The sequence below is a fragment of the Pleurodeles waltl genome, chromosome 4_1, assembly GCF_031143425.1.
Source record: "Pleurodeles waltl isolate 20211129_DDA chromosome 4_1, aPleWal1.hap1.20221129, whole genome shotgun sequence".
Classification (NCBI taxonomy): domain Eukaryota; kingdom Metazoa; phylum Chordata; class Amphibia; order Caudata; family Salamandridae; genus Pleurodeles; species Pleurodeles waltl.
This window is the reverse complement of record NC_090442.1, coordinates 636,924,146-636,940,211: the sequence shown is the minus strand read 5'-3', so window position 1 is coordinate 636,940,211 and position 16,066 is coordinate 636,924,146. Positions and strand designations below refer to the sequence as shown.

The window sequence follows — 16,066 nt, the reverse complement described above, 5'->3', positions numbered from 1 at the left end:
ATATGGTTTACCTCTATAGGTGAGGCACCCTGAACTGAGTACAGGCAACCCTTATTGATAGTGTAGATGGCTCAAGATAACCAGGGCTCTCATAGGGTAGCTGTGAGGAGCAGCTAAGGCTTATCCAGGAGGGTGTAAAGCTGTTGGAATTGCCACACAGGTCAGTCAGTGATGTGCACATAGGAAAGAACCATACTAGTGAAAGATAAATGTTATATTTATGGTAACACACACTCTAGAACTAACTTTGGTATATCTCCTAAGATATCAACATACAAAAATATACTTACCAACATGCTGTTCCCTGTATGCCTTTACTAAGCATGCTTTTACAACAACATTTGTAGTAAAGGCATGCGTGGTAAAGGCATGTGTGGAAAAGACGCAGTCATGATTCTGACTGTGTTGTTAAGGCATGCGTTGTTCCGGCATGCATGGTTCTGTCATACATACCACAATAAGTCATTCAGCTCTGCTGAACCACGTAGAGTCAGCAATGGGGATTTAGGACATTGCCAAGAAAGTGTTCCACTCATTGGTGTCTGCAGTTCAGCTCAGCCCCCATTTCTTCACCCCACTGGATATCACACCTGAGGTACCTGAGGACCCTGTCCAGTCTCTTTCACTGTCAATATCTTTATGCAGTCTCTCTCTGGATGAATGAGGAAACGGAAAATTTACTTTTGGGTTTACGCTGACAATACTATACAAAATGGTAACCTGCATCATAGTCATTATTGAAATCTGTTTCGAGCCGGGAGTGGAGTGTGTGGGTCCTTCCCTGTGGAGGGGGGAACACTAAGCGGTACAATTGGCAGAAACCAAACGTAGCCCCAGTTGAGGTTGTAGTGGCGCTGACTTGAAGTAATAGAGCACAATGGAAATCTACTTCTCTGGCATCACAATGGAGTCAGCATCGGTGTAGATGTTACAGGTACCAGCGTGGGTTGTGGAGCTGGAGGTGGAGTCGATACAGGCGCCAAAAGAAGCCGGTGAGGGCTCAGAGGATCCAAAAGGCACAGAGCAATCATGCAGTCAGTATCCCAGGTGGAGGGCCTCTCAGCTCCATGGGCCGGTAGGAGTGCCAGAGGGAGTTGGAAGGGATCCCAAGAGTTGGGCCATAGTGTCATGGAACTCTTGTATCTGCCTCAGTGTTGCATACGGCCCTGGAACTCAGGTTGCGTCAGGACAAGTTGAGGGATGGCATGGGTCCGTCGGCGCACCTTCTCAGGTGTTCGAGAGAGGCAGAAAGTGGCTGAGTCCCATTGGACTTTGTGTTTATTTATTTTTTATTCGACCTACCCGAAGATTAGACCTCAGGACTGACTCCTGCTGATCCTAGACAGGAATAGGACAGAGACCAAACTTTGGATTTGGACCAGTCAGGACGTAGAGTGTTCCGATGCCTGGCCGTGTACAGCTTCGCCTTGTGGTCTCATATAGCCTTCAGGTTCATTGATGCTCACTCACTGTAGGCCATAGAGTCGTGGCTCAACCCCAGGAACCACAGGCAATCTGCCACAGACATTTGCTTGTGACCGTCCCAACAGGGTTTGAATTCCGTAGACAGTGTGGAGGCACAAATCGTCACCTACTGGTGCACAGAACTGCTGCTCAAAAGTTTCTGGATCCAGTCTGATGCCTGGTGAATATTCAAAAGGTGAGGAATCTGCAGTTAAAAATCTCTGTCGGAGTTTCCTCTTGTGTGGTGGCAATTCTAGAACAGCAGTGATTTAAGGATGGCAGGACTTGCCCTCTCCACGTTTAACTACAAACTAAATGTGCTTTTTTGTTTAGCCAATGTAGAGTAATTTTTGCTATCTTTAATATTAGCAGCAATAACTTTACAAATGCAGTTTAGCTGTATTTCTCAACCACCATATCTACTAAATGCAGTCAGATTTCAAGTTTTACTAAGCAACAAGTGCCAGCCAGAAGGGGGTTCCTAATATTACGATGAACAAAATACAATTTCAAATGTTTGCCAACATTTAAACTCCCTTCCCAGCCCTTTTCAATGTGATTTGAAAATAACAAGATTACCTAAAGGCTGTAGTAAGTATCGCCTGGTGTTGAATATTCTTGCTACACCAGCCAGTGTCAGTACCCATGTTTCTGCCCACTGTTTCTCTGCGGTGTCCCTTGAATGATGTATTAGGATATTGCCTCCACCTGATTCGATCTTCTCTTTGTCTGCAGTTGTAGATGAATCTCGTACCCGATCCAGCAGATGAAACAGCACCTTCATGAGAGAAGAAGAATATTGTTATTACTACAACCTACAGTGATCACATAAGAGACAATTTCACTCCACTTAACAGCATTAGGTTAGGCTGACTTGGATTATAATGTACAATAGCAAATAATAAGCACATAACATATACGCGGACAAGATGAGGTCCAGTTAGTTGTGAGTGGTGTAGGAGAACCTTGAAGAAAAGCAAAAGGGATAGGTGGAACGTTTGAATTGATCTCAGTTGTTGACAATTACTTGGGAGACTCATTCCAGTCCTTTGATTTTTGCACACACTGCCACTATTGGCAGAGACCAGTCATATTCACATGAAACTTGGTCTTGCTTCACGGACTAGCCTGAACAGCCATGCCAGGTCCACTACAGACAGAAACAAAAGTCAGAACAGACTTGTGATCCACTTGGAACTCATTAGTGAAGTGCAGCTAGAGTCCAAAAGCACAGCAAACACTAGACTCACATGTTAGCATACTCATCACATGTATAGTGTTTTGCCTAAAAAACAAAATAAGCAATGGGTGGAACACTTGAGTTACTCTTGGCCACTGGTAATCAAGCGGGCAGCATGCCAGTCCACCGCTTTTTTCCTCGTTATGTTACTATAGACAAAGACTATCCTAACACAAATCATTCCTGGCCCTTATTCAATAGAAACAGTTAAGCCCAAATCACGAGACCAGATCCCCTCCTGACAAGAACAGAGCCACCCTCAAACTATTGGGGCCTGATCAATAAGGTCTAGCTTTAGTCAAATGGTACAGTGAGCATGAGTCCCACGTTTGGAATGCTGTTCATCTGTAGAGTGCTGATATCACTCAGGTTGGGATCCTAGCACCTACTGAAGGGCGATGGGGTCTTGGCTGGGTTACCCAGTCACTCACAAGAGTGAATGACTGATGATACTTCTATAAAGCAAGTTCAAGGAAAGAGTTGAATCTGTACATGCCTATTGTCTTCCACGTTCTACTCTCCAGCATTATGAGGGCCTAAAGAAACAAACAGAAAGATAGCAGAATTGGAGTATGTGTGGTTTGGAGGAATGTCCAAGAGGCACTTCTACTAGTAACTTCTACTTATTCATACATCCAAGTCTCACTTCATCCATAGGCTTGGGACTGAGTACTAAAAATTCGAAACTGTTGTGTGGAGGCATTCTATAAAATAGAATGGCCTATGCAGACCGGTTCGTAATAACAGCTTGGCCAAATTTAACATCTAATTAAGAGCTGGCATCCAAAGTATGATGCTTGAAAAGGCATGCGGGTGGCTTACACAGCAGCTCTAAAAAGAACATTGAGAGGGATTCATTGGAGGATTATCTCGGAGATTATGATGGTTCTGAGAGAATGTTCAGGACAGAAAGAAGTGGACTTACTTAAACCTGAGACAGCATGGCAGGCTACGAAGACCTTCTATGCTTGCATCCCATGTGAAGCACTAACAAAGTCTTCTAGTGACTCAAAGTACACCTTGACTGAGAAAGGCTCTGCCAAATTACCTTCACCTGCCTGCCACGTGTCTGATAAGTGAATGGTGGTAAAAGACCCAGGGAGTGCACCAATCATAGGGTGATATACATGTTTCAGTCACCAACCTGCGAAACCACTGCTATGAAAGGATTGAGTACAGATATTCACCATCCAATTTTTACACTGCCTTGGCGAAGAAGGACGATGGTAGTAAGTGACAATGTTAGGTATAGTCTGCATGCATGCTACCACTAAGGGAATCCCAGGATTCCAATTCTGCCAACAAAAAGGCATGAAAAAATATGAATCATCAGGGTGCTTTGGAACCCCAAGAACTGTGTCAGGTGTGGATTGTGTGAAGGAGCCCTACAGAAACACGTGGCTGAAAAGGGGCATCAGCATTACAGTGCTTGCACTGGTATTGTGCCACAAAGACCCGGCTAACCTTGTAATTCAGGGAAATCATTGCAGATCAATGTGGCTGAGGGAATGGTGGGAGGCTGTAGGATTGGGACGTGGGCAGAGAGGGGCACCTGTGCCCGTGTCTAAATGAGGGACAAGAGTGTGTCCACGGAGAAAATGTGTTTTGCATACTTTATTTGAAGGAAAAGGACCCCCAGATGTTCAGATTTTGGAAGGTTCATTCAGGCTCCGATGACTCAAAGAGAAATATCTTCCGGTTGAAAACAGCAGTAGGAAGAAAGAATACAACAGTTTGCATAATTGTCATTTAAGTCAAAAGCCTTAGGTTAACTTATGCGGTCGGTGGCAGTGACTGCCACCAAAAAAGGTGGTTTTCTAAGTCAGTTTGAGTATGCTGGACACAATTAAGTCAAAAGGTTCATCGAGCAGCATAGCAAGCAGTTAGATTTTCAAACAGATGGGACTTGTGAAGAGAAATATTCACCTTGGGTAACTCTTGATTGCTTTGGCAAAGCATCCCTTACCCACGTATATATACTCGTTACCAATGGTTTAAAGAAGCTGGTTATGCTTAGGCTTGCTCTTTTTTCTTTTGAAGTTATTCTTCAGCTGATGAGCAACACTATGCTTATAACAACAAAATCAATACCTTTAGGATTAGCCCACACGGATCACTAGTCTGGTGACTGTTAGATATTAGCAGCAGTGTGCATCACCCTTGACCGCCTCCGTGCTTATTTGCTAACAGACCAAGAGTAGCACAGCTGCAGCATTCTAAGGAGGAATTCCCTCCTGGTAGCTAAATATTGGGTCCTCCTTCATCCTGCTCAAAACCTCTGATCTTTAAAGTGCTACTGAAACCATTTTGAAGAGAAGTGTGCAGAAAAATGCCATTATGCTGCAGTCTGTGGGTGAACTGACACTTCACCTTGCACAAGGTTGACTCCTTGGCTTTTCTCAGGAACCTACACCACCAGTACAGATGAAGCAATTTAGCTCCATATCTCTAGGGCTGTCAACACCTTTTGTTAAGTGGCACAAAGAATCAAATCCACGCAAAACAAGATGCCATTGCACTGTCTAGCTTCACTCCTAACTGTCATTATTTTACCTGTCTGAGTTCCTGGGATGTCATTTCGGGACTACCAGATCTAGCAACTGCTACTGCCAGCCATTTTCTTGCTACTCAGGCACAACTCCTTTCTACTCAGGCAGTGGTCTCTGTTTTTTGAGAACACATACCCAAACTCACAGAACCTCTATATGCTCAGCGGCACAGGAAGAAGAGCACCACAGGCAAATAAAAAAAGAAATTGAGACCAGCTAAAGAACCTGATGGTCTCACTTTACTCAAAATCGGTTTTGTACATAGGATCCTTATTGTCAGAGCAACCTTATAAAAGATCACCTATACAAGGAAAGCACTCTTCAAGGCAATCAACCACTGCATCTGCCACTGACTCCAATCAAACATTTTATGAACAAGTGCAAGGCAAAAGAACAAAACAAGTGCAGGACCTACATTAATAGCATCAAAAAGACCTCCATACTGCCCTCAATCATCATCACCATGAATCATCCTCAAATTAAATGCATTTAAAACTCTTCTACACCAACCTCATCAACACCCTTAACTCTTACAATGTCACCACTTGCGTAGACAACATCTACCCTCCTCCATCATTAAAAACTATAGATGGAGGTTCCCTCTTACCTCTGCTGAAAATTGTCAGCTGCTCTCACCGTCAAGGGACTACCCCAGAAAAGCTCAAGACAGAACAGATCCATGCAATGCCAAAGAGAACATCCTGAACCAAGACAGTTTTGTCAACTACCATCCCAATACCCATCTTTCATCCACTGGATAAATCAGTGAGAAAGCAGACTTGCTGCAATTCCAAAACCACTTCAGCAAATATAACCTCCTTCAAGACTTCCAATTCAGCCTCAAACCACATATCAGACAACAGCATTTCAGACATTTAACATTGTCCCCCTGATGACCGACAAGAATGAACTCTGCCTCCTGATTCTTCACAATCTCTCTACAGTCTTTGACAAGGACGATCCTCAAGAACTTTTCCGCAGACTGGAAACATGCACGGACTTTTCAAACAAAGTTTGAAAAGGAATGCCTCTTACCTCATCCACTACCATCCCATCAATCTATACAAATGGGCATGCCAGAAATGACCTAACGCCTACGGAGCAGCTCAAGGCACCATCCTCTCTCCCATCATCTTCAACATTCACATGGAAACCCTTCAATAAGAATATTGTTACCAATGAGATATACCTTAACATCTCAATACCTTTAACTTATGACTTACCTATCATGCCTTTACTGAAATCCCAAATATGAGAGTTTGAGACTTCTGATGTGTTTCAAACACCAATTATATTCAGAATCTTCAACAAGGTTATTTGAAAGGACATTCACATGGACTGAATGCATAAGCAATGTGTATCATGTGTATTGCATCACATTGCTACATTCTCAGACAGTTTAGCAAAGAGAAAGGAAGACACAATACAGGATCAATGCTCCTATTGTACTCGCTGGGCTGTGTTTTTTCTCCCAGTTAGGGTCTAAATAACCTACTGCTTACATATGCAAGGCCAAATAAGGCAAGGTTCAATATAGGGATGAGCTACGTAGTAATGTGGATACATTCAACTGAGGGTGAGCTATATTATGCAGGTCTTTTGAGTGTATATTCCATTACTGTTGATCTGGTCACTGAACAAATGCTGTGAGCAGTCTCCGGTGGCAACTAACTGAATAACGATGAATTAGGACCTTATGCTACTATCCTTAATAATATCCCTAATTTCCTCTGTATCAGTAAAGTAAGGCATATACGGTTTCATTTTTTGGAACTGCAAATCCAAGTTAAGCAATATAGGCATTGCCTGTGGCACATCCTGCTGGGGTTCTTTGTTCATGCTGTATGCCTGCTAGAAAGAGTCCATGCTGTATGCCTGCCAGAAAGAGTGTTCGAGTGAGTGATACTATAATACATTCATGAAGCACAGGACTGCACCAAAGAAAGCAAAAAACTACCCAGTAAAGAGTCTCAGGGGCTACACTGTGCAAGTAAAAAAAAAAAAGCAAAGCCCACATATTCAAAGCTGCTTTGCTAAGAAAAAAAAATCCCTGCCATTTAGTCTGACCGTTTTCCAGTTTCATCCTCTGTGAGCCCTTGATATTGCCCAAGAAGACAACTCACAAATCCATCATCCTTAAACATTCTTAATCTAAGGTAAAAGAAGAACAGATTAAATCCTCATTAGTAATGGTGATAGACAAACAAATTTCTAACCTTCAGTGACGCTCTTTGTGATGGATTCTGTATATAACTGCAGATTTCTCACTTGTATAAAGGCACCACCCCAGTTCGCTGACCACAGTTTCATGACTGTTTTTCCACACCAGAAGCAGAGAGCCATGCTGAGGTACAGAACCAGAGTAAAGTCCTCAAGGACCTCTTCAAATGAATTTGGCAGACCGCAGACCAGGGAGGTTAGTAAGGAATCTGCATCTAGACAGAGTATCTACCAGATAAAGTGTTAACAAAAGTAAGTAACATGTACATCTGACAGACACTTCTAGCTGCAGATTCCTTACCTTAGAATACCAGATAGGGTCCCCAGCCTCAATAAATATCAGTAGAAGTGCAACTGGTGTTCTCTGCAGCTTCTTGAGGCTCGCATTTTCTCTAGATGGAGCAGGTAGTGTCTGGAAAATCTGCAACATGGCCTCCATGAAGGCTTCTATCAGTTGCAGTGTTGACAAGGGCCTGTGAAATTTGTGGCATGCCCGGACGAGCCTTGGAACAGGCTCAGAGGCTGGAGGAAAAGGGTACTCAAAGTGCCAACTGCACGGTGACAGAGGGCTGAAACCCGATTGGCATTTTTGCACTTGTATGTCACCTTAGACTTCAACGTGTCAGATGATTTTGAGGGATTTGGTGCAAGAACAGACCTGAGATCTAGAGTAGGAGTGACCCCACAACTTGGAGTAGGACCCGTGCTATGCTACATACAACTTTACTACCTGCTCAGATCAGCTTTCAATGTACGAGGGCTCACTTCCGACATGACCGAGTCGTGGCCAGAGCCCACGCACCAGAGTCATATGTGGTGGGGGTCCATCTGCTTCCTGCAGCCACACCACAGCTTTAATCATGTCATTATGAACAGGAACATTTTAATTACCTGACAGCATTGTTTGGTTTTGGAATCTCCAGGAGAACATCAATGAACACAACTTTGAGGCTATCTGCACTCCCACTGAATACTAGCACATGTACAATCTGGTTTCAGGCCTAGATAATGTTTTAGGGACTGCTCTCTTTGACTTCAAGGAAGATGCCTTCAATATTACTGAGTAGGTAATTGTCACTTTGCTTGATCTATTAAGATCTCTCTGCAGCATTTGTACAATGGGGCCTACTCGTACATCTGCCAAAATCTATTCTTAATCATCCTCCCAGTCATAGATATCCTAAGAAGCAAAGCCATCTGTTACCACTTAGGACACCCTTTCAAACACTTTTTTTCTTTCCTGGCTCTCACAAAAGAGGGGAAATCCATTAAAAATGGTCTCTGATCTGGCAACAATACTGAGCGGCAACCTCAGCGGCAGAAGGTAGGCCCACAAAGCAAAAGCAATGGCTCCACACAGAGGGAGCAGTGTGCAGAGCACAAAGACCAAGATAACTCAGGCAGTGAATATGAAAATACTCAATGTGATAAACTTAGTAGCTACGTATGTCTACAAAGAAGCAGAGGCTACAACTGATTCCACACATCTTTTCTATGTTGGTACATGGCGTGGCCAGGGCAGACTTATGTATGGACTAGCAAGTGGAACTTATATATTGCAACAATCATGAGGTTTCTTGGTGGTAAAGCCAAGGACAACACACAAACTTGCCCACTATTTATTAAGTGAAGTTATATATGCTCTCAACTCTTTGGTGATCAAATGTGATAGTTGTTGTTGATCAATAAAGTAGGCTGGCGAGGTGAGATACATGGCATTACCATAGTTGAGCTTCAACTGAACAAATGCATTTATTACTGCCATGTGATGATTATGCTTCAAGAAGTTAACAATTTCCATTAAAAGGTTTTGGTGATATGGTTTGCACCTGATCTTAGCATGAGTCAACAATAATGGCTAAATGTCACATTACATTTGAAGGACTTGGGAACAATTCCATCTCTTGTGGACAGTCAAGCAAGCTAATACATTGAAAACATAACCATTTAGCAGATTCTTGGTTTTAGATGGGTTCAATTTCAGAAAATGTTTTGACACCCAACATTGAGTGTAGCTGAGACATTTCTATAGATCAGTAACTGGTGAACATTTTATAACACAAGCTTACTCCAGGCTGAACAGAAACTGTGTATCAATGGTATACATCTAAAAGGTCACACCCATGCTCGGGAGGGCAGCTGCCAAAAGACGCAAATACATTTTTTAAAAAGAGGCAATAAAATTGACCCAGCACACCAGGCATAATTATTTTGAAGTTGACCAAAATGGTTAAAGTTCTAACACCTGGCTGCTTTTTTCTAAGAAGGATTTAAACCAGGCCCCACAGCACAATATCTCAAAGTCTTGAAATCAAAAGAGAGTGCTACATGGTTTCAAAACCTAAAGAGAGTTTGAGACTGGACAAGAGCTCCAAACTCTTCGATACTGATCTCTTAAGATCCTCCAGAATGGAGGCAACCATCAGCTTAGTACCCTGTCCAGGTCAGAAGCCAGGTTCATGATGATCTAGAAGCTTTTTTCCCCTCAGTATACTCATGTTTCTGAAAACGAAGAAAAGAAGAAAAAGAAAATAGGCCTATAATTACTTCTAACATTTGCATCAAGATTAGATTTTTTGAGGATGTGTTTAACTGACACATATTTCCAGATGGCAGGGACTATGCCATAACTTAGGCTACTGTTAAAATGAATAGTAAATTGTTCAGGTAATAAAAACATGAAGGCCTTAAGCCAACATACTGACAAGCATGATGGGCAAGTGGTAGATAATGCATTGTTAAGAAAGGCTCTAATGACTGGAGTAAAATACTAAATTCCAATGTAGATTGCTAATTCAACAGTTTTGTCTTCACTGGATCTTTCTTCCCAATATTACTCTGCTGCTCAGCTACAGTGTCAGACATTATCTCATTATCGACTTTTTTAAATTTTCTCCTTTAAGAAGACTTCAAGATCTTTACGTAAGTCAAATGTCGCAGGTGGAGCTGTGAATAACGACTGAGGAAGTTGGATTTTATCAACAATTTAAATGATTCTTTGGCAAGATTTGTAGAGTTTGCCACTGTATTCGAGAAATATACATTTTTAGTGTAGTAGTAGCTTTATTTTGGTAAGAACAAAATACCATAAAAGCACATAAACAATTACATAAATCATCCAGCAATATAGTAAAAGAAAAAAATTATAAATGATAAAATCCTTATCTAATAGTAACAAGCAATAAGTATGTCAATTCTTACCAAATAAAAGGCTAGTTTAAAACAACATACAATATAATAAAAACATATAAAACAAAACAGAATTTGTTACATATTCTCGGTTAATAACTGTTTCTCATGTGTTCTCACTGGGATATTAATTTCCAGTTTACAATCACTAGTTCCTAACAGGGATAATACTGAGTGTCAAAATTGGCATTTCAAAACTCTACTTCTAATGGGCCAAATTGCCTCTAAATATTTTGCCACTGCACATACCACATTGCCATAGGTATTAGATTTAAGGATCCTGAGGGCTAATATCCCACTTCTAAATCCCATGGATCTACACAGTGGTATGAGCCAGCGTGTTCTCTGCCTCGAATAAGCAGGGCAACGGAATAAGACATAAGCCATGTGTTCAACAACTTCACATCCCATTGGACATAGAGCATTTTTAGTAACAGAATTTGTCCCTTTACAAGTAAAAGGGAAAAGTGGTAAGATGCCCAACCTAAATCTAATATAAAGTGCACGTGCTGAAGGAGAAACAATCAAATCCATAAAATGTTAAAATTCATAATGACATTTTAAAGATAAAAAAACATCGGTTTAACTAGACGAAGGAACCTCTGATAGTTTTTTCACTTGGACACTCAGCCAGTATGCATCCTTCGGAATCTGTGCTGCATTCTTTGGGAGGTGACAGTGATCTGACCAGAAGTTCCCCAATCCAAGATTAAAAAAGGTTTCTCTAACATAACTACACCACCAAACTTTCTTGACAGCTTGCGTACTCATCAGGGCACTAAGCACAGCTCTGTATGGCCCAAAAATATCCAAGGACCATATCCTGATCCAGTGCATCAATGGCCTTAAGGCGGCAATATGCGAAATAGGGTGAAGATTAAAATCCAACCTAATAGGCAGAGTAGGGAAGCTTGCCGGAATTGTTAGGCTTTCAAAAATAAGTTTTCTGCTTTCTCCAAATCATTCAAATTACAGTAACCCCATAGCTCTGCACCGTATAATACTCCACCTCTTGCCTGGGCTTTGTATATTTCTATCGCAGGTGTAATTGCGAAGCTGGGGGATTTAGCAGCATGTCTTAAGATACACCAAGCTCTTTGTTTTAAACTCATAAGAGACTTCAATAAATGTGCCTGCCATTTATGGGAGTCCTCCAGTCTTAGTCCCAGATAATCAAAGTCAGTTACTCTCTCCAGGACCTCTCCTTCAAGACATAACTTCCTCCTTATTTTCAGCTTGGGGTCACCAAACACCATGTATTTGGTTTTGAAAGTATTAATTTCCAGGTCGTGATTTTTGCAAAAGCCCGTAAACTTCTCGAGCAGATTAATAAGGCCTGAGGCAGTTAGGAATAAAAGCAGAGTATTGTCTGCGAACTGCAGGCAAGGAACCCTTGCCCCCTCTATTTTAGGTGCATCACTGGCACAATCCAGTAGGTGAGGGATGCAGGCATTGATAAATAATAAAGAGAGGGTAGGAGCCAACACACATCCCTGCCTCACTCCTCTACATATTGCAATCTCATCTGTCAGTTCCCCTTTTGTCCTCCATCTAAGTCTGGCGTAACTCCCAGAATACAACTCTGATAAGATTTAGCAAGGGGCCTGGTACGCCAATCTTATTCATTACTTCCCAGAGTTTTCCACGTGGAACTAGGTCAAGGTCAGACCTAAGGTCAACAAATGCAACAGAAAGATTCCTAGCCTCCAGATCCACCAATTTCCATTTAATCGTAAGGAAACGAAAGGCCTGGTCAACCGTACTAATCTTCTGCCTAAAGCCTGCCTGTAGATGGCTCAGTACTTGGTTATCTTCCATCCATTACTTAAGCCTGCTCAATACTTGATAGCAAAATATTTTGTGTAAATTATCAAGGAGGCTAATTGGTCTATAATTTCCCAGTATGCCTCTTTCACCTTTTTTATAGAGGGGTACAATAATAGCTCCCTTCCAGGTTTTGGGATGGATGCTGCTTGCCAAAATGGCATTGGACACCCTATTGATATAGGGACCCCAATGGGCAAGATCAGATTTGTACATGTCTACTGGTATGCCATCCAACCGAGGGGCTTTATTAGATTTATGGGCCTTAACAGCATTCATGGTTTCCTTCAGAGAAAACGGAGTAAGACTAGACATGGGTGGCAGCTCTTCAATGGGTTCATTATCCAGGATAAGAGAGGATGGCGCCTCACAGCTATAAAGCTCAGAGAAATGGATTATCCACTGTTCAGGAGAAATATGGCAGTCAGGTCTAGAGTTTTCACTACATCCCTTTCTGGAAACAAGGGTCCAAAAATAGTGAAAATCCTTGTCCCTTGCCGCCAGCAATAACTCCTGCCAAGATGTTTCTTCCCATTGTTGTTTACTAATCTTGATTGCTGATGCATATGCACACCTAGCTTGGAATATCTCATTTCTATCTCTTAATTTTATTGCTCTTAAAAGATTACTCTTAGCATCTTTACACAACTTACCAAACCACCTGTGGTGCAAACTTGCTCCCACAGATTTGTTCGCACCCCAGGATCTTATAAATAGCTCTATCATCGCAAGAAAGAGGCCCTCATGTGACTTCATTACCTCATTCGGGGAGCATGGGGAAAGACTAGTGGCTAGTCGATGGGAAGAAATTAAATTACAGAATTTTTCCCATAATTTATTAGAATTCCTGAATGAAACCCATTTCAAAGTGTTCTTATTAGAAGATACCTCTAAAGAAGGAGGAACCTCATGATGAAATTGCAAATTTTTTTGTGAGGAGCTGCCTATCGTATGTTAACCAGAGGGGGGCATGGTCACTATTATATTGGTCCCCCAACTTGAAATCTTTAATAAAATGCCATAATCTTACATCAATGAGTACCAGATCAAGGGTGCTACTGTATGGCCTTCTAAAATACATGGGTTTGGCAGGGACATCAGATGGAAATCGACCATTCCCTGGACGAAGACCGTGGGTTAATATGAGATCTATGACATGCAGGGACCTGACATTAGATTTTAACTGCCTTCGCTGAGATGTGTACAGAGGAATATTCCATATCACATCCTCTACCTGTGTAATTTCTGCAAATGCAGAACTTGGTTCCAAGGACACATTAAAATCACCTGCAATTATAATATAATGAGTCAAACGATAATCCATCACGAGAGCATTCAGGATCTGAATGGTTTGAGACATTTTATTTGACTGGTCAGGCCTATTATACACATTCACACAAAGTAGTGATAAACCTTGCTTTGTCTGTATAGCCAAGGGCAATATATCAGGCAAATCAACATTCAGTTCTTTGACTTTCCCCACCTCTGATATTTTTATCCAAGTAATGAGCCCTCCACAAGCAGCGGACCGCCTTGCTGCCTTACAAAAGGAACAAAACCCCTGTCTATATATGTTTGATGTGGCCCATGTTTCCTGGAACAGACATATACTAAATTTGTCTATATACGTCCCCCAGTCACCATCGTCTATTTTATTTCTACTTCCCGCCACATTCCATGTTAGAAAATTTGATGTTAACATCTCATGGGCCCACGAGTTCTTTTGGGAGTGCCCAGAGAAACCCTCTCCAACATAACTCAGTAAAAGTTGTGAATTGGGTATGATGTCTTTTGGTAGCAAAAGCAAGCTCTTCTGAAGAGGAGGGTTTAAATTCTCATCACTGGCTACCTTTATGCTAGTTTTAGAAATGAGATGGTCGTTATCTTCATTAGATAACAGTCAATCTGTATCTAAAGCAGCACCTGCTGAGCCTGGGACACATGAACTAATCCTCCCTTCCACACGGACAGATTTTGTCATTTGTGACTCATCTGTACGGCACTCTCCCATAACTTTGCGACTCTGATTTTGGGACTTTGCTAGTAAGCCACCTCCCACCACATCAGGACTGATATTGGTACATAAGAGTACAGGGTTCCGCAAGACATTGTTCTCAGGACAAGTGCTACAAAGACAAATACTTGACCCATTCGGCGTAGGGCGGCGGGCTTCAGTTTTAGTGTGTTTTATAATTTCCTTGTAGGTTTTATAGAAAGCGAGAAAGGGAGATGTGGGGCAAAGTTAACAACTGTTGTTCTTCGCCTCCAATATCTCACCTCATAGGGAGTGGAGTGGGAGGACAGAACCACTATTTGGGAGGCAGGGGGCAATGTACAAGGGTGAATCATGTTAAAGTTTGTTGTCTAAACTGGGTGACAGGAAAGGGGGCTGTTGGTTTAGGAAAGTTACAGGGAGGATAGAGAGTGTGGGGTGTGGTCAGGGGGAATCAATCACTCTCCATAAACCGTAAAGAAGGAAAACAGATGAACCACAGAAAGGGGCAAGCAAGACAGGACAGATCGTAAGAGGGGGGTAGCACTACTGTAGAAAGAACAAATGACCACCTTAAAATTTGAAACCTGTAACATCAAATGGCTAAACAACCCTGTCAAAAGGCTTGCAATTTTGCAGGACATGCTACAGGGTTTCTACAACAGACCCACCTGCTAGCAAAAGAGCAGGGGAAGCTTTGCCATGACAGGTACACACACAAGATTTAGCTTCCGGATAAGTGAAGACAGAGAGTGAGTACACTGACAGCCAAACGATTTGTAAATCTGGTATAGGATTTTCATAAAGAACCCACAGGATGATGTGTTCTACTAATTGGCCTGTTAGGTGGGGAACATCTGTCTCTAGCCTCAACTCACTACCAACACAGTCCCGAAGGAGTTCATAGGGAAAGCAATACAGAACACAGTTGAAATGGCTATAGGCCCACTCATGATTCAAGGTATCCCTAATACAGCCAAGGACGCGGTCAGAGGGTGAGGCGGAAATTTGGTGGGACGTGTTATAGCAGCTTAAGATCAAAGAATGTTAGAAATCTGGGGTTGGTGGACATATGAAAACACAGACACCCGCTCAAAATTATATACACATTGCCTACATCGTAATAGATAACCCTTTGAGAATATGGCCCACTATAGGGCACTTTCCATGGAACTGGACAAGAACCAAAAGGGAGATCTGCGGGATGGAAGCTTAACAAACATTTCATAAAGGATCCAACTATGATGACTAAAATCAAGAAAAGAATAAATAACTATATGCGTCACAAATGGAAAGGAGAGTAAGTGATAGTAATGCAATAGGATGTGGCAAAACCTTTTAGTAGAAGGAGCTTCTTGGCAGAAACGTCAAGTTGGGAAACAGACAGAAAAGCACAGTTAGTCACAATGAGAAATGATTTAGCAGCCTGGAGGGATAATGCAAAGCTACCCCATCCCAGCTAATGCATACATCAGAAGATTATCCATGAAAGTGGTCTGTTTTGAAGAATGGCAATGAATAACAAGGATTATGTGCTAAACCACATAAACTTAAATATTACAAGGGAGAGAACAAAGTGAGGGACTT

At 42.0% G+C, this 16,066-nt stretch overlaps 1 protein-coding gene across 1 annotated transcript in view; it reads right to left on the bottom strand.

Annotated features, from left to right (window-relative positions):
• MON2 (MON2 homolog, regulator of endosome-to-Golgi trafficking) overlaps positions 1-16,066 on the bottom strand; it is a 775,721-nt gene that overhangs the window by 188,206 nt on the left and 571,449 nt on the right. The window contains 1 exon segment of the mRNA XM_069229077.1: positions 2,044-2,242. Coding sequence (XP_069085178.1) covers positions 2,044-2,242 — 199 coding nt within the window.